The sequence below is a fragment of the Aethalodelphis obliquidens genome, unplaced genomic scaffold, assembly GCF_003676395.1.
Source record: "Aethalodelphis obliquidens isolate GAN/ISIS:26980383/991018 unplaced genomic scaffold, ASM367639v1 scaffold5, whole genome shotgun sequence".
In the NCBI taxonomy this organism is placed as follows: Eukaryota; Metazoa; Chordata; class Mammalia; order Artiodactyla; family Delphinidae; genus Aethalodelphis; species Aethalodelphis obliquidens.
In genome coordinates this window covers 5,671,382-5,694,406 of record NW_020837949.1, presented here as the reverse complement: position 1 = coordinate 5,694,406, position 23,025 = coordinate 5,671,382, and the positions used below count along the sequence as shown (strand labels likewise).

General features: G+C 42.1%; 1 protein-coding gene across 1 annotated transcript in view; it reads right to left on the bottom strand.

The window, feature by feature from the left end:
• RHEB (Ras homolog, mTORC1 binding) overlaps nt 1–23,025 on the bottom strand; it is a 46,839-nt gene that overhangs the window by 12,842 nt on the left and 10,972 nt on the right. The window contains exons 2-3 of the mRNA XM_027101463.1: nt 7,241–7,312; nt 1,685–1,752 (exon numbers count right to left, since the gene is read on the bottom strand). Coding sequence (XP_026957264.1) covers nt 1,685–1,752; nt 7,241–7,312 — 140 coding nt within the window. The remainder of the gene's footprint in view (nt 1–1,684; nt 1,753–7,240; nt 7,313–23,025) is intronic.

The window sequence follows — 23,025 nt, the reverse complement described above, 5'->3', positions numbered from 1 at the left end:
TTCTCTTTGTTGAGGAGCACGGGCTCTAGGCGTGTGGGTTTCAGTAGTTGCGGCACGCAGGCTCAGTAGTTGTGGCGCACAGGCTCAGTAGTTGTGGCGCACGGGCTTAGTTGCTCTGCGGTGTGTAGGATCTTCCCGGAACAGGGCTCGAACCCGTGTCCCCTGCACTGGCAGGAGGATTCCTAACCGCTGCGCCACCAGGGAAGTCCCAAACCGAAATCTTGATAGTGTCAGACTCCCATATTTCTTCACCCAGGACACTCTCAGCTTATACCTGTTGTCCCAGCCTGTTACCAGTGTCCCCCCTTCACTCTTAGAAGTGTTTTGTTTTAGGTAATAAATCACACAATTGCCTCAACTATTATAAAAAATACCAACACTAAGAATCCAGAACAAGGTCCTACCCCAGACACTCTTCGTACACTAACTTCTAAGATAAGCTGCGTCCTCTATGTCGTCAGTCGCTAATGGAGACTTCTGTTATTTCCCTTGTTCCAAGAGGCTCCCATTCTATCAATAGGCAGGTACCCCGTAGAGTAAAAGCCTAGGATGGCTCTGCTCCAAGAAAACCACCATGAGGTCTGAAGACGAAAGCCCAGCACATCCACCGCGGATGTTGAGTGAATGACTTATGTTATAGCTCTCTGACATACACATTTCTGACTTATTTTATTTGAAGCTTCCAGAATGGAAACTCCAGGGTTCCTCCAGTGCTAAAACGACCCAATACAGCTATTTTCTTGCTTCACTAGGGGGGCTTACACTTTCCTTCTATGTTCACTTCAAAATATAAAGCAGAGGGAGTTCACTCCAAACCTGCAAGACAGGCCACATCTTTCTAGGTCTATGCCAGTTTCCCCAGGTTCCAGAAAAAAGCCTCCATTTAACACGGCAGACCAGTCTACCCTACACTCACCCTCCTGCTAGTCTGATCCTTTGTCGGTTATAAGATGCAAGGGGACATCCCAGCTTCTTTACATGCCCCACCCTCCAGTCAACAGTAAGAAATTCAGCCGAACAAAATGGTTTCCAGGAAAAGCAGGACTGGGTGACATGGAAGGGGAAGGTGCACTGTCACAAGGGTTCTCTTGGCTCCCTTCAAGTTCTCTTAATTTCTTTCACCCTTTGCTTCCAGTCGATTCCTCTGGCGATCCAGTCGCCACATCACTGCCACATTAACCTGTGCATACCTCTTTTGGGGGTTACTCACCTTTGCCAGTTACTGCCTAGCAAATCAGACCGACATTCTTTAATCTTGTAATCATATAATAGATCCAATACAACCAGCTCATTTCTGCCCTATGCCTTTCCCAGGCCCTTTCCCTAGAAAAGATCAACTTCTCTTCTTAACGCAGGAAGATACATACTACAAAGGGAGGAAAAGGGCTAATGTGATTCTCTGATACAGAATCAACCTTTAGAAAATAGAGAACTACTAACCTTTAATAAAAATAAACCTTCAGAATGTTATGATGAATATATTTAAAACAATTCTACAGTAGAAAAACAAGTTAATTATTTGAAAAACTTCTGTAAGTATCTTAGAAAAGACAAAGTAGACAGCCTGTTAATATCCAAACACACATAAATCACGAGGGGTTTTCTTGGCAGTGTCGTTGTGTTTAAGCATCAGTGGCAGGGCTAGGACTGTCAGGTGCACTATATGGGATTCTGGCACACTTACCTGCCCAGCTGTATCTACAAGTTGAAGATGATATTCTTGTCCATTTACTGTGATCAATTTTGTGAAAGCTACAGTGAAAAAGGAATTAAATATTAGCTAGAAAAACATGAACTTGGGATCACTGAAAGCTCAAACAATGACAACCAATTAAGCAGAGTCCTTAGTAATCTCATAAAAAGATCCCACAAAACAAAAAAGAATATCTGAGTTTATAGACTGTTCCCTACTTCCATTATTTTACTAAGCAACGCTGACTGCCTAAAACCAATGTTGGGTAAACCTTGAACCTTTTCCAAAGAAACAAAGTAGGCAACGCTTCGAATCTTGTAAAAGTGATCTGAATGCTCTAGCTGTGGACAGTCTTTTCCTCTTGTGAAAAAGTGAAATACATTACATAAAGTCTGAGTTCTAGAATGAACCAAAAGCACACAACTTGTCATTAATTTATAGCAAGTCTGGTGCCAGAGTACGAAGAGCTGATACTAACTGAAGTGCTAAGAACTTTCAGTACCTAGAAAATTAGCAATTTTATTGAGAGAGGACAGCAACAGAACATGTTCTGTGTGAAGCCATCATCTCCACTTAGCTGAAAGATGCAAGCAATTTGTCACAACAACCTTTCCCTATCTGGGGGGAAATCAGACTCAAATAACTTGGGGAAAATTCGCAATTCTAAGGAGACAGACTTCAAACAAATGGAGAGGAAAGAACTATTAATAGTAACAGGATATTAAAAAGTAACCATCTGGAACCCTGATAACGAAATGGAACAGATTTCTTCCGTACACCCCGTCCCAGCCATCTTGACTCACAATGAGTCTTCAAATCTCCTGACTGGAGTCGGGCAACAGAATCTATCCCTTGAACAGCTGAGAGAGGACCCACTTTTGCCCACTTTGTCCCACAGACAAAAGAGAAAGCAAAAAGAGACAGATGAAAATCAGGAGAGAAAACCGTTAACAAGGAGGAGAGAGCAATCTTATCTGAATGATGAATTCCACTGGGAGAGAAAGGATGGCTGAAAGAGAAGCAATAATCAAAGATACTCATAGTAGCACCATACTTTTCTGATGTGGGCAGGGCTGCTAGAATCAGGGGAGTGAAAATTACAGACCAGACTACTCAAGCCAATTGCCACACTTTATATCATTCTTGTACCCTTTCTGAAAATTATCACTTTAATGAAATAGTCAAACTAGATGAAAACTGAATGAGAATATAACAAGATAGGGAGTACCCAATATAAACTGTTTTCATCATTTCTAAGAAAAAAATTCTATTGGAATTTTTTTTTCCCCCACGTTGTAACCTCTCTGAACTTGGGATGACCAACGACACCTCAGTCAGGTAAGATCAGACGTGCGTCTTAGACTCGATGAAAATTCTGTAAGGAACGCTGGTGAGCAACAAACCTGTAACCTTCAATTAGCACTAAGTAGTTGTGGTTGTGAAGGATAATGGAATTATTGTGAAAGCATTATTGAAACAAAACATTCATTCATTCAAGAACTATTTTTTGAGTGCCCATGATCACCACCAGCATCGTTCCAGGTGCTTGAGACACTGCAGAGTCTCTGGCCTCGGTGAGCTGACATCCCAGTAAAAGGAGGAGGAAGCAGACAGAGAGGCAAACGAGACACACACACAGTCAGGTGTCTTCTCTGTGAGAAGCATCCAGGCAGAGCCTAAACTGCAAGTGAAGAAGTAAGAAAGGCAGGAAAAAGTGAGAAGGCAAAGCAGCTGAGCCTGTGAGAGAACGGCTGGAGACGAGGCAGGAGACGTTATTAGGACACGGTGAGGACCGCAGGTTTTTATTCAGAATGTGACGGGAAAACCAAGGGTTTTGAGCGGGGAGTAACCTGGTCTGATTTATATTTTAGTAAGATCACTCTGGCTATGCTGTGAATAAATGAAACGGACAAAAATGGATACGGAGCATCAGCAGGAGCCCACAGTACAGTGGCTACATAGACTATCGTGAACAAAGGACGACGGTGGCCTGGACTAGAGGGACGGAGACGGAGGTGTGAGAAACGGTGGATTCTGGATGTACTGCACAGGTAGAACCAAAAGGATTTTCTGATTGACTGGAAGTAGGTGTGAGAGAACGGAGATCAGGATGACTCCAAAGTTTTTGGCCTGAGCAAACGCACGATTTACCATCTATCAACAGAGGGAAAGCCTGGAGGTGCAGCACAGGGGGAGGGGAGAGGGAGGGAGCAGGGCCTGGGTTTAGGTAGGTTCAGTTGGAAAGCCCACGAAATACCAGTTCAGGGGAGAGGAGAGGCTGGGGGCCGTGGTGAGCCCAGCAAGTTCTTGGAGAGCGAGGATCACAAGAAAGCAAGTTCAGAGAGAGCCAGAGGGGCACCTGTGATGCCGGGTCAGAAAAACAACGAAAATTCAGCCAAGGAGGCTGGGGGAGTACTGGCTAGTGAGGGAAGAGACATACAAGAAATAAGATATTAATAAACGTTTTAGTATTTCGTTGCCTTTAAAAAGGATGTAAATCCTCCTACACACGGCAGTGAAATGAAATTGAAGACCTTCCATCTGCCACAGGAAAACTGCCTCTTCTTGTTACTATAGAAAAAAGCGAAGTGTAATGAGAGGTACGTCTGTCAGTTCCATAAACCAGGAACAGATTCTCCTACGCCCTCCTTGTGTAGAAAGGCAAAGCTGGCTCTCTCCTGGTATCACTTTCCTCTCTCCCTCCCTTTTTCAATCACTGGAGAAATTAATCCAATTTCCAACCTAAAACCCTGAGACTGCCCTAAGCAGACTAATAGCCACTTACTAGTTAAACCTACTAATAAGCAAGGTAATAAGAGATTTCTAAAACTGGATATTCACAAAGTAAGATTTGTATTACTAAAGTGTATTGAGAACTCCTAATTCATATCCTACTGAGAAGTCTACCCACCACGCAATGCTTGATAATGCTGCAAAACTCCTAATGAGAATTCCCCAACTTTCTGAGAGCAGCTCTATTAATTCATCAACAGGGCTACCTTGAGATGGCAGAAACTGTGACCTACTATTTTTTCCTTTAAATTATAAACCATCATTAGTTAAATTTCATCATATCAATTTAGTTTGCATGAGTTGAGATTATTACTACAGTACATAAAAAAGCTACATCTGCATAGCAGTATTTGGTCTAGAAATTTCCCCAAACTAGAAAATATTATTATGGTTTCATTGATATTATTCTCCTATACCGCTATGTTAAAAGAAGATGACATAGTCGCAGCATTTTTGCTTTTGCAGTGATAGTCCACAGAGACGTGTTACTATTGAACGTTTGATAGAAACCACCTGTTCTATATTATAAAGTTAAGTGTAAAAAGAATCCCCAGATTTACAGAGTACTGTGTTTTTTAAAACCATAAAACTACCCATTCATTTATGTTGCTAGCAATGAGTTTATGATAACTATTCCCTTTCTCATTCCTTGTTATCTCTGAACAATGTTTTTCTACTAAATCATGCGGGAAAGGGTGGAGGAAGGATTTCTGCCCTGTGTTAGACGGTCAGAAGCCTGGTAAATGGAATGCGATGTCTGTATATGTCTCATGAACTTTTAAGGGATTCACATACCCTTGACAGTCATTTCTGCTCTTGCCTAAAGATTTAATAAATACTGTTAATTCATTCTTTACTATTTAACAGTAAGTGTTAGACAGGTAAACATTAAAATCATGATTCAAGTTGATGCTCACAGCCTTCAAAGTAGGGTCATATCATTATGTTTTTGAGATACTATCAAGGTAAGAAAGTTGTACTTTCACTGGGCCAATTCCTTACATATAAAGAAAATGCATTTATATTCAACACCATGACTCTCCTTCCAACTCAATTTTAAATAGCACAAAGATACAACAATTGTAAGAACCACTTTTATGGGCAGAGCTTACCACGAAAACTATCTTCTACTGTTCTATGACTAGAATTCCCAAATGAACCTTATCTCTTTAAGGACACAAAATTAAAAATTGCTACATACAGCAAATATTAAGGGCAAGATCACGGCTTTCTTCTGTTCTTATCGCAGTGGCGGACAACCGAACCTGTTCAGGTAGCATTCAAATGAGTCTGCCCCGCACACCGGCAGACCACCACGTGCCAGCTAACGAATCAACACCGCATGAGGGCAGGACTCCTCCCCCCGAGAGCGGCAGGGCTTACTTCAAACTCTCTTCCCAGAGTTAGCTTAGCAACCAACAGCTTTCCTCCCCTGCCACCAGCACACCAGGACACGAAGGACAGCTGAATATTTTAAGCCAGAAGCTGGCAAACTCTTCCAGAAAAGGGCCAGACAGTAACTATTTTAAGGCTTTGTGGGCCATATGGTCTCTGCGGCAACTACTCAACAGCTCTGCTACGGTAGAGCAAAGACAGCCATAGACAGTATAGTGTAAGGGAACAAGCAGGGCCGTGCTCTGATAAAACTCTAGGGTGCCGAAATCTAAAATTCACTGAACACTCACATGTCACAAACATTATTCCTTTTCAAATATTAAAAATGTAAAAACCATTCTTTGCTCATGGGCTGTACAAAAAGGCAGTGGGGTCTTTGTGACCTGCAGGCCATAGTTTGTCCACCCCCCTGTTGTAAGCTTCTTCTTAAGTCTCTCTCTTGCAAGCTTTGGGCAGGTGAAGTCTGTGAATCTAGCTGTTAAAGTCCATGAACCTGGCTGTTAAGTCGGCTTCATGTCTAACATGCCAATCAGGGTTTGATGAATCCCACGTTTAAATCTATGTGCTCCTGGTGATAAATCCTAGGTAAGTCCTGGTGCCCAGAAACTAAGAAGACTGGTTCCAGGGCCTACCTAGGGTTCTAAGATAGCACAAAACAAGACCAGCTTCCCTGGATGGAAGTGTTTCAGGTTCTCTTCCATGATCCCTAGAATCAAGACTTGTGTCATAGTCCTAGAATCCTTCAGGAAGATTCTGAAACCATGGGCTGAAACTAGACAGGGTAAAGGCTGTGACTGGTTCTGGTCTTGGTGCTTTCTTTGCACATGGCCTGAAATGCCAGTAGGCTTTGGAGCCAACTTCTCAGAAAATGCTGCGAGGGCTCTCTCCAATCCCCGACAGCTCTTTTCTCCACAGCCTCCTCTCAAGTCTTTAGAACTAGAAGGGGTTGGGGGACTAGCACTTCTACAAGAGTAAGGTACAGAGGATCTGGAGTGTGTTCATCCTTTCTTTTTAAGCTTGGAATCCCTAAGAAGGGCTACTGTTGAGAAGGAAAAAAAAAAAAAAATTCTGCTCTCTACTTGTTTTCTTAAAGCAGCATCTCTAATATGAGGTTCCAATGTAAAAATGGATTCCTATGGAGATGAATAACAATTTCTAGATGGTGGGACCCAGACACTGAATAAAATTCATTCAGTGTAAAGTGGGTAAAGCTTTTGGAAGCTTTTTTGGGCCCCCAGTTGGAGATCTATAGGTTTAACTGAATACCCCCTGCAATCAAAGCCTCCAGGAATACACAGTGGCTGTTTGTAGGCAAAAAGCAGGCTTCTCAGTTTATAAATCCTTGAAAACAATACTTACTGTTTTCTATGGTTGGATCGTAGGAATCAACAAATTGGCCTTCAACAAACTGAATCGTCAACGAGGATTTCCCTATAAAAGAGAGCAATAGCTGAGTACGCACTGGCATATTAAGGTAAACAAACTTTAATTCTACTATTTTACCAAGAAATACTCTAAATGGAAATAAATTCCATATATACTACAGGAATTTAAGCAATTACACTATTATGAATTACACATGTCTGTGACATTAACAAACAGTACTGACTAGTACGCATATCATAGTTTGTCAAAAAGGTTTAAGCTAATTTCCTCTGGTGTCCCTGAAATATGGCTATTAATTTTGAATTCAAAATTAATAAAGCATGATCAGTTTCTTTCGGCTCTTCACTTATGGCTGTTGTAAGTGTTACCAAGTAGTTTTTAAAGAGGATAATCTGAAAGTATGTGATAGAAGTCGGTTTTTAGAACTTCTTCAAGGTAGAAATTCTCTCTCAATCATTCAGTATTGAAGGCCTCACAGTGTCTGGCACACAGAAGACAATAAAGAGATGCTCTGACTTCACAAAATCACCAGGAATAGCTGAGCCTGTGTGTTAACAAGTCAAGAATCAGAGCCCAAGTTCGCACCCTCCTGTTGTCAGGACTTTAGAAGAGGACACCCCGCGAAGAGACACTGCAAGAACACAGGCCATCCCTCCCCTCGGACACCAAAATCCGAGGATACTCAAGTCCCTTACATAAAACGGTGTAGTATTAATGAACTTATTTACAAAACAGAAACAGACTCACAGACACAGAAAACAAATTTATGGTTACCAAAGGGGGAAGGTGGGGGGAGGGATAAATTAGGAGCTTGGGATCAGCAGATATATACTGCTAAACAGATAAACAACAAGGTCCCACTGTATAGCACAGAGGACTACAAGCAATATCCTGTAATAAACCATAATGGGAAAGAATATGAAAAATAATATATATGCATAACTGAATCACTTTGCTGTACACTTGAAACTAACACAAGGTTGTAAATCAACTATACCACAAAAAAAAAAAGGCGTAGTATTTGCATACAACCGAGCACATTTCCCCACATACTCCTGAATCCCTAGATCACTTACAATACCCAATAGTACAATGTAAATGCCATGTAAACAGCTGCCAGCGTGCAATAAATTCAAGTTCTGCATTTTGGAGCTTTCTGCCCCCCGCCCACCATATTTTCCATCCGAGGTTGGTTGACCCCCGGATGTGGGGCGAATACGAAGGGCAGACTGATTTTACCAGCAGGAAATAGGAAGTGGTCCCTCCCTAATTTCACCCCAAACCCTTCCTTCTCTCACGCGTCCTCAGATCATTATTAAGCACACACTCTACATGCTCGCCATATCTCACGGAACTTCCATCTCAAAGGAGGCGCAGGGAGAACCAAGGAGAGAGGTTTGGTAAAACCAGTTTTACGCTCCTGGGGTTTGGGTTGGGCCTGTCCTCCTCCAGACCACGGAGAGGTGCGGTCCACAGGGCGCACAGTGTTTTCACACCAAGGGCAGTCCCCATACACTCAAATTAACTAATACGCGAGCTTATAAGTAGGGGCTGCGGGGAGACAACGAGAAAAGCCCCAAGTTGGCAGGACTGCCCGCTCCTCGTGAGCAGCTAAGCACCGTTCAGAGCATCTCCAGAATGACGAACAACTGAAATCCTTCTCTACAAAGCAGCCTACAAGAGCTTTTGAAAATTAAATGTTACTTCCCTGCTTAAAATCCTCACCGCCATCAGAATAACCCCCAGCTCCTAACCCTGCCCACAATCCCGGGCTCTCCCCGCGGGTGCCCTGCTCTGCCCCCTTCCCTACCTCATCTGCTGCCCTCCCTCCTCCTCCCGGGCCCTCCCAGGCTCCAGTCACATCCTTCTATCCCTGCCAAGTTCCTGCCCGCCTTTGTGCCTTTGTCCTGGCCACCCCCCATCTCTGAACGTACAGACTCCCTTTTATTGTTATTCTGGCCTCCGCTCAAACGTCCCTTCTCCGAGACCGCCCAACCGAAGGTGGCGCCAGCTCCCTCACAGTCACTCTCTCACAGCCGCCTTGTTTTATTTCTTTTTAGTGCTTAAAGTTATCTGAAATTCTCTTTCACTAATTAGTCTACCAAGACCAGCGCAGTGCCCAACACACTGTAGACATGTGGGCTCAGACCTCCGGAGGGCACACTCAGATACTACAGAAGGTGTCAATTTATACACGTGACTAGGAAACACAGTTCTAGTCTGTGCTGGTGTCCAAGCACGGGCCTGCCTGTGACATAGGGATACAGTGGTAGTCCAGGAACGCCACACACTTCAAACGGATTGTGCTCAAAAGGAACCATGTTATGTAAGCTAGCCCATAAAGGAGCATTTAGCTCGAAATACAGCAAAGCTATTTTATGTAATGAAAGCAGCAAGGGAAAAAACCCTCTTTTGTAAGTTAGCAAAACTGAAAAATTTTAGAAAGAAAATAAACTTCTTTAGAGCCTTTGAAGAATTAAAAACAAAAGGAATTTAAAATGATTTTTAAAACTTTTAAAAAGCAGAACTGGATTAAAAATAGTGAAAAGAAAGAGGGTGTGATATACATACTAAGTTCCCCCAAAGAGGAGGGAAACCAGTAGGAAACACTGGATTAGACGGTAACAAACCATTATGTACTGGCACCAGCTAAGTCTCAACAGCCTTACTTGCAGGGGTGAGGGGAGGGGGAGAATAGCCTCAGGACTGATCAGGTGAAATTTCAGAAGCCACAACCAAAAGCAAGTTACACACAGTAAACAAGACAGCATGAGATAAAGTGCAAAGATGGAGTTATAGATAACGACTGGACCACACTTAAAAATACAATTATTGGCACATATCCCAAGAAGAGCTCCTCATTTGTACCTTTATAAAGGGCATAAATTATTTGACAGGCTAAATGGACATTTAACTTGAAAACACAAGTAATTATTCTGGCAAAAGCAGACAATGTAGTTCAACCCAAATCACAATGCAGGTTGACAGCAAACTATCACCTTCACAAGTAACTGGGACACAAGATTTAAAACTGCAGTTCCTCAGGGGGCAAGCTGGACTTCCCAATCAGATTGGTCCTCGGAAAAAGGGATTATTCATCAGCAGAAGCAGGACTGAAGAAGAGCTAGGTCTCCCTTGGGTCTCCCATCCTTGGACTCCCCCCTAAGGGAGATCATTAATTACTTAAATTAAGAAGGGACAGGGAGGCTACATTTGCAGACTTGACACAGTGGTTCTCTACGGTTTCCATTAAAAAGTAGAATTATATAGAAGATAACTAGTGCTGAAATCTTTACAAGTCAGCACTAAATGATAATTATTCTTAGTAAATAAAGCCCACTGCTCATAGTGTTCTCAGTCCTGGTTCTAGTAATTTCTGGCTTTCAGAGACGTCCTTACCATCCTCATCCTCCAAAGCAGCAATTCGGCTCTTTGATCAAGTTTCGCAAGCAGTTTGCTTGCAGCAGCTACAAAAGACTTTGTTGATCTACAGCAAATTATGTTCTTTACTTGAGCACCTTTAAAATTTTCCCCTCATAATAAGTTCATACATTTATTTGGCTTTTGTCCTTATCAAATTCAGATTCTGAAACACTAGTTATTTCCTGAAGATGTTTCAACAATGATCATGCTCTCGAAAGGTGCATTAATTTGTACAGTCTGAAGAGAATCCCAACTCCAGATCTACTCTGGAGAAATGTTATACGAAAGCAATATAGGAGTGATCTGAAATAAGTGGAAAAGCAGCACGTGCCCAGATGTGTGTTTATCAACACAGACATAAATCACTCGTTTTATGATATAACAGTACTATAAGAGGTTGGAAAATATATCTCAGTATCCCACAATTAACTTCCAAGTATTTTCCCTCCAAATTAAGAACCACCTTAGTTTTAAAAGTCATAAAAATTATTTTTAAAAAGTTTCTTCTGAACTTTTACCAGCTGAAAACAGCATTACCATATGTATATTTTTTGCAATGGTAATTTAGCACAGTAAGTTTTTTCACCCAGTATTTCCACAACAGAAGATATACCTTCAAGGTCGTTAACTGAATCTCACACTTCACAATTGTTATAAAATAGGCACTATTTATATAAACGTTTTAATACTTTTCAGATTAATTTTGAACAACTTTTCATGTTTATTCTCCATAAAGAAAAAAAATTACTTATATATCACTCCCCACCCCTAAACCACCATCCTCTGGAACAGCAGACAGTCACTTGTTCACGGGGATAAAATGGGGAGGAGTAGGTTTCAATCTGCTAGGCTATCAAATCGTTGGGCAGAAGGGTCCATCAGGACCAACGTCATGCACCTAGCATACAACCCATCCCAAGAACTGCTTTCATTTTTACCTTGAGTCCTTAAGCTTGCCTTACGGGACTTCGATGTCCATGCAGACGAACTGACTAACAGTTCAGCTTCCAAGCTTATGGGGTCTTGCCACCAATAATAACCACCTCCACACACTTCAGCAACCACCTCCTGAGCACGACATGAAACACCCAGACGACTCCACCTCCAACCCTGCACCTCCCACGAACCAATCAATAAGCAGGTGGTGTGTCTTCCCAGTGCCCTCACCTTCTGAGTCCCATCACCTAATCCAGACCATCTCTGGAAGCAATGTTTTCAAACCAGGGGTTGTAAACCCGCCAGATCATGAAATCAACATACTGAGCTAGGACCAGCACGTTTTTAAAGAAATAGGAACACCCGGGTGGACTGCAAATAATAAAGTCGTTCTGGAGCTTTCAGCTGTATAAACATTTATGACTGGGTCACAACGTACAATGTATTTCTTACTACAGACCGAAGCCCAAAAAGTTAGATGTACCCTGCTCTACGAGTCTCCTGAATCTCCAATCTCTACCACGGTTCACTTCCTTCCCTATCAGTTTAAGTCCCAAGATAAATCACTGTGCACCATGCACTACTCTTTTATCAGAACCTGTCAATTTCCTTTCTCTGGGCTGATAATTCTATGATCTTAATCTAATCTTTGGCCTTTTGTGAGCCTGTTGAGCTTAGCTGCAGAAAAGCTCCCAACCCTGTGGCTTGGCAACCATTCTCAAGCTGTGCCCGCCTCGCTCTGTCCTCTGTCTTTAGACATCCTTTCTGAGTGTCCCTTTCCCAACAAAGCAGCCAAGTGTGGTTCCAGCAGCATCCCAGGGCAACTTACTGCAACTGCAAATTCCTAAGCCCCACCCAAACCTCCCAGGCAGGAGTATTAACAAACCCCCACTCATGTGCTGCACCCTGAAGTTTAATTACCACTCCCCCCTCAGGTGCCAAGTTCAAATGTGACCATTCTAAATCACCTGCCTCCTCCTGTATGCAGGGTGTTCCCAAATCTTCCAGTTCCTCCCAGCAGCTCAGATCATAAGCATTTAAAGAACACACAACATGGGCCAGGAACTGGGACACAGCCATGACTACAAGCTGGGGCTGAACCTTAGAGGTAACTGCTGTGACACCGCTGTCTTCCATTCACCTTTGCCTTGGCTCTGTGCACGTCAGACAGCGTGAAGGGAGCCCCTGGGCTGTGCAACGCAGCCCGCCTGCCTGGCCCTCTTCAAATTATTACCACGGCGCAGAGGAAGCGGGCAGCACACCCTTCTTTCCACAGAAGCGATTCCAGGACCTGGGCTCTACATCCCATCCCAGCTCCTGGTCTCCTCCAAACCTTCCTCCTGAAACAGTTCTAAACACATCCTTCGTTTCTCTACTGGTTTAACTCCAATCCATATGGTTTGTTCACATGCCTCTGACATACTTATTAAATATGTTTAAAAATCCAGGGGAGCACACCCTGACTTACGTTCCCCTTCTGCTCTCAGTGCTATAGAAAGACTTGGCTGGGTGCTGCAGCCGTTGGGTGCTATATCCCTGACCACAGAGCTAAGCGCATCCTCCAGAAAATGATCTCGGTCACTTAAAGCTCCACCCCACTAACCCAGATCAAATGCAGCCATGGGGATGCACGTGACCTGTGTGTCCTGTAGTAATCTGACTACAGTACCTGACAAAAAGTGTGTAGCCTCTGGTTTGAGGAGCCTTGAAGTAAAAAGTCAGGAAAACAGAGGCTAAAGCTACGGAGGCAATTAAGCAAGAGCAGCAGCTCTTTCACTTAACAAAAGAAATCAAAGAACAGTGAAGCGTGCAACGTATAACAACAATTCCAAGAAACTATTGGCCAGAGGCACGTTGTGACTTTGGGATGTCTGCCTCCATAAGGACCAGATGCTGACACAGCCACCAAGCTGCAGGTGGTCTATTCTCCCCTCCAGCTCCCCAGAGCTAAATGGTTACACTACTCGCACTGAAACCCGGACTTGTAGCTTCATCAGTTACAGACAGAAGAGCTGCACTATTCACTCTGTAAAATAAGGAGGTGCGCTCCCCAAGCTGTCCAAACACCTTTTTTCCTCCCGGTTCTGCCTCACAACGGCGTTTTTTTTTTTTTCAGTATGCGGGCCTCTCACTGCCATGGCCTCTCCCGTTGCGGAGCACAGGCTCCAGACGCGCAGGCTCAGCGGCCATGGCTCACGGGCCCAGCCACTCCGCGGCATGTGGGATCTTGCCGGACCGGGGCACGAACCGTGTCCCCTGCATCGGCAGGCGGACTCCCAACCACTGCGCCACCAGGGAAGCCCTGTATTTTTAATAGTGTCAAGCTTGGTAACATTTCATTCCATTCTGAATCCCGAGTTTTCAAGTCCCTGAGTATGGATTAATTCATTAATTTCTCAAATAGCTATTAAGCAGCTATTATGTTCCAGGCACGGTTCTAGGCGTCGGGATATATCAGCGAACAAACAGACAGAAATTGCTTGGTACATAAATTCTAATAGTGAGAAGTACAGTAAAATAAAAAAGCACAAGAAATGCAATAAATTGGAGAAAATATGTATCTATTCCTTGTAAACAAAAGAATATAACAAATAATTACCATGGTTTTTTAAACTAGGGAATGTAAGCAATGGTGAGGAGCAGCTGTTAATGCCGCGAAAGGAGAAATAACCAGATATCATGGGTCTCCTGAGACAAACACAGACCACTACCCTGGAAGCAATTTTAAGGAGGCTGGGGAAGGAAAAAGAGAAAGAAACCACCTAAATCTGACCAAACTGCTAGATTTAACTACCAATTTACAGGAAATAACGGGGGACAAATGAACGTCTTGAATACTATAGGATGCAATAGCAAAACCCAGATTCTAGGTAACACTTCAGGTAACCCCTATATATCAGAATTTCTAGGGTGGGGCCCATGCTTCACTCAGTATTTTTCAAACTCCTCCAGTGATTCCAGCGTGTCTGGAAGTTTGAAAACCAGTGTTCTAAAGCAGGGCTTCCCTAATGTTAAAGAATAAGCAGTTCTCCTAGGGACTACGTTAAAGTGTAGATTGCTGATCTATTTGATCTGGGGTGGGGTGTGGGATTTTCCATTTCTACCAAGCTCCCTGGTAATACTGATCTCCAGACCAAGTTCTAAAGTTTAGAACGCTGGTTCGCAAACTTACCTGCACTCCAGAAACACAGAGGGAATTCCAAAAACTACTGGCTGGACCTCACCCTCAAGTAATTCTGATTTAATTACTACAAGGGGCAGCCAGGGCACGGGGATTGTTAAAAAGATCCCTGAGTGATTCCAATGTGCCACAAGTTTGAGAACCCCTGGACCAAGGTCAAGGGTGCCAGGAAAAACGAGATGGAAGAAACTGTTCTTGAGTTAACTGACTAGTCAACCACTAGTCTTCCAGTTATGTGAATGAATAAACCTTATTCTTGAAGCCAGCACGAGACAAATTATTTCGCAGTCAAGAGCATACTAATTGATTGCAATATTATTGCAACAGAACTGAAAATTTTAGCATCTTATAAATATCACTCAAATCACTCCTCTTCTATTTGATAAATTTGTATTTTAGAGTGATAGGAGTCTTCTCTGCTTTAAGAAACATTACTTATCACTTGACTCTACACCCACTCTTAACTGACACAATCTGGAAGTAAAATTTCTCAAGGGGGACTTCCCTGGTGGTGCAGTGGTTAAGAGTCCCCCTGCCAATGCCGGGGACACGGGTTTGAGCCCTGGTCCGGGAAGATCCCACATGCTGCGGAGCAACTAAGCCCATGCGCCACAACTACTGAGACTGCGCTCTAGAGGCTGCGAGCCACAACTACTGAGCCCACATGCCACAACTACTGAAGCCTGCTCACCTAGAGCCCGTGCTCTGCAACAAGAGATGCCACTGCAATGAGAAGCCCGCGCACCACAATGAAGAGTAGCCCCGCCAGCTGCAACTAGAGAAAGCCCGCGCACAGCAACGAAGACCCAACACAGCCATAAATAAATAAATAAAAATATATTAAACAATTATATATATAAAAAAAATTTCTCAAGGAACAAACATCAGTGATGCCTTCTAATAATTGACTTGAATGATCCTTGGAAGAGGCCAAAGCCAGAAACTGAAAGAAAGCTGCTGACCAAGCACTGAGGTCATATTTTTTTATGTGTCTGGGATGGGGGTGGCAAATGGGACAGGACGCAGTCCTACCAGGAACCAAGCAAGCTCCCCACAAGAGGACTGTGGACTGGGGCCAGATGATGGCCAATGAAAAAACCCAATAGAAAAGAGTGAGTAAAGATGGGAAGAGGGCAGAGGAAGTAAGAGGAAAACAACTCCAACACCAATCTGTAATCCCAAATTCCCAGCCACACAAAAACTCTATTACTAAGAAAAAGCAGCCATCAGAATAACTGGAATAGGTCAAATTAATCTTATAAAGGTCTGTGAAGACTGTAACTGAACATGCCCAGAGTTTCCAGAGATTATCCAAGGAATTGCTTCTACTTTAAAAAACAGATTAAACATGATCAAGTGAATATGAAAAAACTTTTTTTTCACAAATCCTCTGTTTAAAAAAAATCTAGGTAACACCTTTTGAAATAAGTTCCTACTATTTCACATAAAATACATTTCAAGTAAATAATGGAATAACTGTGGTATCGCCACAGGGCAAAAAGTATTCACCACGTAATAATCAACTTTTCCCATTTCCAGGATTCCATCTATTCTAAGAAACATCATCTGTTAACGGCAGCTTTGCGGGGCAGGGGTTGATGAGAGCACACTAGTAAATTAAAACCACAATACACCCTGGCATTGAGGAAACATAATTAATAGAAACAGGACTGTGGGTTAAGGTTCAGCATTTGAATTCAGGTTATGGTGTGAACCCCAGCTGTGTCTCTGGGGAAGTTAATGCCTTTGTGCCTTGGAACCCTCATGCATGTGATGACTAAACACACTACACCGTAAGTCCACACACATCGACTGATCCTATTCCATAATAGGATTCTATGATCACCTGAATTCTGAAAAAGATGTCAGTATGATACACCTGACTGCCACCTACAAGGATCCTGTAATCTTAACAGAAAGGAAGGCACCTATGTGAAAAGTCAAGTACACCTCTCCCCCCAACAGGATTAGAAAGTGGTGGTGATGTTTTTTAAAAAAGAACAGCCAGGGAGTTTCCCAGCGGTCCAGTGGTTAAGACTCCATGATTCCACTGCAGGGGGCATGGGTTTGACCCCCGGCTGGGGAACTAAGATCCTGCATACCACGCGGTGCGGCCAGAAACACACACACAAAAAAGGAAGAACCACCACTGGAGAATTTCTACTGAGGCGAGGGACATGAGAGGATGAAACACTAGGGAGATCAGGATGAAATTCTGAAAAATGGACTAGAAATGAAAAATGGGCATTTTAACCTGCTTCAAAATAGGTATTTAATACAAACCAGAAAAGGAAAAAAATGGAAAAATTGATCTGTAAGGGAAACAAGAACCTCAGAAAATTTTAAAAAGAAACAAGTATGTACTTGATTTCAAGACTTACTAGGAGACTACAGTTATCAAGACGTGTGGTATTGGCATAAAAACAGACATATAGATTAACGGAACAAAATACAGGTTCCAGAAATAAATCCACACGTATAAATGATCAGCTGATTTTGGATAAAGGTGCAAAGGCAATTCAAGGGAGAAGGAACAGTCTTTTTCAACAAGTGGTGCTGACACAACTGGATATCAATATTAAAGAGAAAGAACCTGACCATATCCCATATACAAGTATAGGATAAAAAATGGATCACAGACCAACTGCAAAACCTAAACTATGAAACTTCTGGAAGAAAACACAGGAGAAAATCTCTGTGACCTTGAGTTAAGAAAGATTTCAAAAGCATAATCCATAAAGAAAAAAAAGGATATACTGGACTTCATTGAAATTATAACTGGTCAGTAAAAGATTCTTGTTAAGGGGATGAAAAGACAAACCACAGACCTGGAGAAAACGTGCAAAGCACGTTATCCGACAAAGGGCATGAATCAGGATATATAACAAACTCTCAAACTTTAACAATAAGAAAACCACCCAATTAAGCATACGAGCAATAGATGTGAACACTTTAACAAAGAAAATATTCAAACGGCAAGTAAGGACTTCCCTGGTGGTGCACTGGTTAAGAATCCGCCTGCCAATGCAGGTGACACGGGTTCGAGCCCTGGTCCAGGAAGATCCCACATGCCGCGGAGCAACTAAGCCCCTGTGCCACAACTACTGAGCCCATGCGCCACAACTACTGAGGCCTGTCCACCTAGAGCCAGAGCTCTGCAACAAGAGAAGCCATCACGAGAAGCCCGCGCACCGCAACGAAGAGTAGCCCCAGCTCCGCTGCAACTAGAGAAAGCCTGTGTGCAGCAACAAAGACCCAACGCAGCCAAAAATAAATTTATTAAAAAAATAAAACTGCTGCTAATCAAATTATATATAAAAAAGGCAAGTAAGCCCGTGAAATGATGCTTATCATTATTCATTAGGAAAATGCAAATATAATTACAGTGAGATATAACACATCTAATTAATAATGTCTACAATAAAAAAACACTGACAATACCAGTACTGGAGAGGATGTAGAGCAACTGTTCTCTTTGGTGGGGATGCAAAAATGGTACAGTCACTTTGGAAAAAGTTTTTTAAAAATAAAACACACATTTATCAGATGACCCAGTAGTCCCATTCTTAGGTATTTTTCCAGTAGAAATGAAAACTATGGTCACACAAAAACTTGTATGCATATATCTGTAACAGCTTTATTCATAATTGTCCCAAAGTGGAAACAAACCAAATGTCCTTCAACCTGTTACTGGATAAACAAATTATATTAAATCCATACAAAGGAACACTACTCAGCAATAAAAAGGAATGAACTACTGATAGACACAACAACACGGATAAATCTCAAATGTGATTCCATTTATATTACATTCTGGAAAAGACAAAACTATAGGGACAGAAAACAGAAGGGGGTAAGGGCTGACTACAGGGGCACAAGGGCATTGTGGGGGGTTGATGGAACCGTTCTGTGTCTTGTGGTTGTGGTTACATAACTATAGAGTGCTTGCTAAAACCGGGCCATACACAAAAAGGGATAAATTTTACTGTATGTAAATTGTACTTCAAGTTTAAAAAAGAATCTTAACCTTTACCTCAGACACAAAAATTACCTGGAAATGGATCACAGACCGAAACTTCAGAGCTAAAACAATTATACTTCTAGAAGTAAACATGAGAACATTTTTATGATCTTCAGATAGGCAAAGATTCCTTACATGATAAAAAATGAGTAAACCATAATCAAAAGAACTGATAAACTGGGCTTTAACAAAATTACAAATTTCTGTTCTTTGAAACATACGAAAATGAAAAGGAAGCCATGAACTAGGAGAAAATATTATATATATATGAAAAAGAACTATTATTCAGAATACATAACTCAATAAAAAGAACCCAATAACAAAGGCAAAACACTTGGACACTTCACAAAAGAAGATATACGAATGGTCAAGAGGTATATGAAAAGACGCTCAATGTCATTAGTCATTGGGAAAAGTCAAATTTCCATGGCCTACCACATCAGTACTGCTAAAGAGTTAGAAAACTGACAATATCAGATGTCAGTGAGGATGGGTCTCATTTGTTGCTGGCGAGAGTGTAAAATGGTACAAATGCTTTGGCAAACTGGTAGTTGCTCAGAAAACTAAAAACTTAATACATGTGACCCAGCAACTCCATTCCAAGGTGCTTACCAAAGAGAAATGACAGTGTCAACAAACATACAACAGATGCTCATCAAAGCTTTATTCTTAGCATGAAGCACTGGAAACAAGTGACTGGAGAAACAAATTATGGTATAAGCATACAACAGAATACTACTCAGCAATAAAAAGAAACTGCTTATATATGTGACAACATGGATGGATCTCAAAACATTATACTAAATGAAAGAAGTCACACAATAAGAGAATTTATTGTGTGATTCTATTTATGCGAAATTTTATAACAAGAAAAACTAATCGATAGTAATGGAAAGCAGGTCAGTGTTTGCTGGGGAGTGGGGTGGGGCATGAGGGAACTTCTGGGGATGATGAAAATGTTTTTTATTTTGATTGGAGTAATGGTTTTACATAGGTGAATAAATCTGTCAAAACCCATCTAACTTTACACTTAAAATGGGAACTTCATTAGACATAAATTATACCTCAATAAAACTTGATTTTTCTTTGTTTTATTGAAGTATAGTTGATGTACAATATTACCTAAGTTATAGATGTATAATATAGTGATTCACAATTTTTAAAAGTTATACTCCATTTATAGTTACTATAAAATATTGGCTATATTCCCTGTGTTGTACAATATATCCTTGTAGCTTATTTTATACATAATAGTTTGTACATCTTAATCCCCTACCTCTAGGTTGCCCCTCCGCCCTTCCGTCTCCCCACTGGTAACCACTAGTTTGTTCTCTGTAACTGTGAGTCTGCTTCTTTTTTGTTATATTCACTACTTTGTTGTATTTTTTAATTTTTTAAATTTTTATCATTTTTAAATTATGGCTGCGTCAGATTTTCATTGCAGCACGCAGGACCTTTGATGCGACAACCGACAACCGGAAAGCCGCTGAGGCATGTGGGCTTCTCTCCTGTGTGGTGCACAGGCTCCAGGGGGCGTTGCCTCTGTAGTTTGTGGCACATGGGCTCTCTAGTTGAGAAGCACGGGCGTAGTTGCCCACAACATGTGGGATCTTAGTTCCCCAACCAGGAATCGAACCGTGTCCCCTACATTGGAGGGCTGATTTTTTACCACTGGACCACCCGGGAAGTCCCTGTTGCATTTTTTATTTTCCACATGTAAGTGATAGCATACAGTATTTGGCTTGGAGGGTATTATGCTAAGTGAAATAAGTCAGACAGAGAAAAACAAAACTTGATTTTAAAACAAGTATTAAAAAGGGAAGACATATATTTTTTTTTTACAAAGCATAATAGGATAGTGATTAGCTAGCTATGTGACAGTAGGCAGTTTTCCTGGTCTGTTTCCTCATTTGTAGAATAGATATAATAACAGCACATACTTTATAGGTAGTTGTGAAGATTAAATGAAAATATCGATACATGCAGAATATCTGCTATGTAATAATAATGACATTTATTGAGGACTTATTACATAACCACATTCTAGACACTTTCATTTAATCCTAGTCTCACATTCTAATAATTGTATCTAATATATTAACTTGAAATCTAAGAAAATGATATACAGTAACAACTACTGAAGCTAAAACCTGAAACTCACGTGAAAAAATATCAAGAAATATAAGAATACACACACATACCCCTAATGCAGAAAATTACTGTTTCAGTAATCACTGCGTAACAAACACCTCAAAACTTAGTGGCTGAAATCAACAACTATTTCATTTCTTCCTGATACTACAATCAAGGCTGGGCTCGGCTGGCTCCTCTGCTGGTCTTTTTTTTTTTTTTAACATCTTTATTGGAATATAATTGCCTTACAATGGTGTGTTAGTTTCTGCTTTATAACAAAGTGAATCAGTTATACACATACATATGTTCCCATACCTCTTCCCTCTTACGTCTCCCTCCCTCCCACCCTCCCTATCCCACCCCTCTAGGTGGTCACAAAGCACCAAGGTGATCTCGCTGTGCTATGCGGCTGCTTCCCACTAGCTATCTATTTTACGTTTGGTAGTGTATATATGTCCATGCCACTCTCTCGCTTTGTCATAGCTTACCTTTCCCCTTCCCCATATCCTCAAGTCCATTCTCTAGTAGGTCTGTGTCTTTATTCCTGTCTTACCCCTAGGTTCTTCATGACATTTTTTTCTTAAATTCCATATATATGTGTTAGCATATGGTATTCGTCTTTCTCTTTCTGACTTACTTCACTCTGTATGACAGACTCTAGGTCCATCCACCTCATTACAAATAGCTCAATTTCGTTTCCTTTTATGGCTGAGTAATATTCCATTGTATATATGTGCCACATCTTCTTTACCCATTCATCCGATGATGGACACTTAGGTTGTTTCCATCTCTGGGCTATTGTAAATAGAGCTGCAATGAACATTTTGGTACATGACTCTTTTTGAATTATGGTTTTCTCAGGGTATATGCCCAGTAGTGGGATTGCTGGGTCATATGGTAGTTCTATTTTTAGTTTTTTAAGGAACCTCCATACTGTTCTCCATAGTGGCTGTACCAATTCACATTCCCACCAGCAGTGCAAGAGTGTTCCCTTTTCTCCACACCCTCTCTAGCATTTATTATTTCTAGATTTTTTGATGATGGCCATTCTGACTGGTGTGAGATGATATCTCATTGTAGTTTTGATTTGCATTTCTTTAATGATTAATGATGTTGAGCATTCTTTCATGTTTGTTGGCAGTCCGTATATCTTCTTTGGAGAAATGTCTATTTAGGTCTTCTGCCCATTTTTAGATTGGGTTGTTTGTGCTGGTCTTAAAGTCACCCCTTGGCTGCCTCCGCTGGTGGGAGGCTGGGGGCCAGACTCAGCTGGGACGGCTGGACCTTCTCCCTTCCCACATGTCTTCTAAGGTCTCTCCCCCATGTTCCTTGAAGCTCCAGAGAACACAGAAGCTGCCGACTTCTTAAGGCTTGAGCCTGGCACTGGCCCATCATCATCTCTGCAGTGTCTTGCTGGTCAGGAGTGCCATAGGGCCAGGACATGAATAAGTACCAGGAAGGTGCTTCTCTGGGAGCCACTGATGGAAGGACATCAATAAAAGGGAGCAGGTGGGCTTCCCTGGTGGTGCAGTGGTTGAGAGTCCGCCTGCCGATGCAGGGGACACGGGTTCGTGCCCCGGTCTGGGAAGATCCCACGTGCGGCGGAGCGGCTGAGCCCGTGAGCCATGGCCGCTGAGCCTGTGCGTCCAGAGCCTGTGCTCCGCAACAGGAGAGGCCACAGCAGTGAGAGGCCCGCGTAACGCAAAAAAAAAAAAAAAAAAAAAGTACCAGGTTTGCAAACAGCAGAGAAAGACTACAGAATCACCTGGGGTCGTAAACGGATGGCAACCTGAATATCATCATTAAAAGGCCGAGAATAACAACGAACCATATGAAGGTTTCTTTAACAATGTGTTCCTTACACAATACACGATACCAATTACATGCTGACTAAAAAAATGTGTAGTCCTGTCCCCGGTGGCGCAGTGGTTAAGAATCTGCCTACCAATGCAGGGCACATGGGTTTGAGCCCTGGCCCGGGAAGATCCCACATGCCACGGAGCAACTAAGTCCGTGCGCCACAACTACTGAGCCCGCACGCCTAGAGCCCGTGCCCCGCAATGA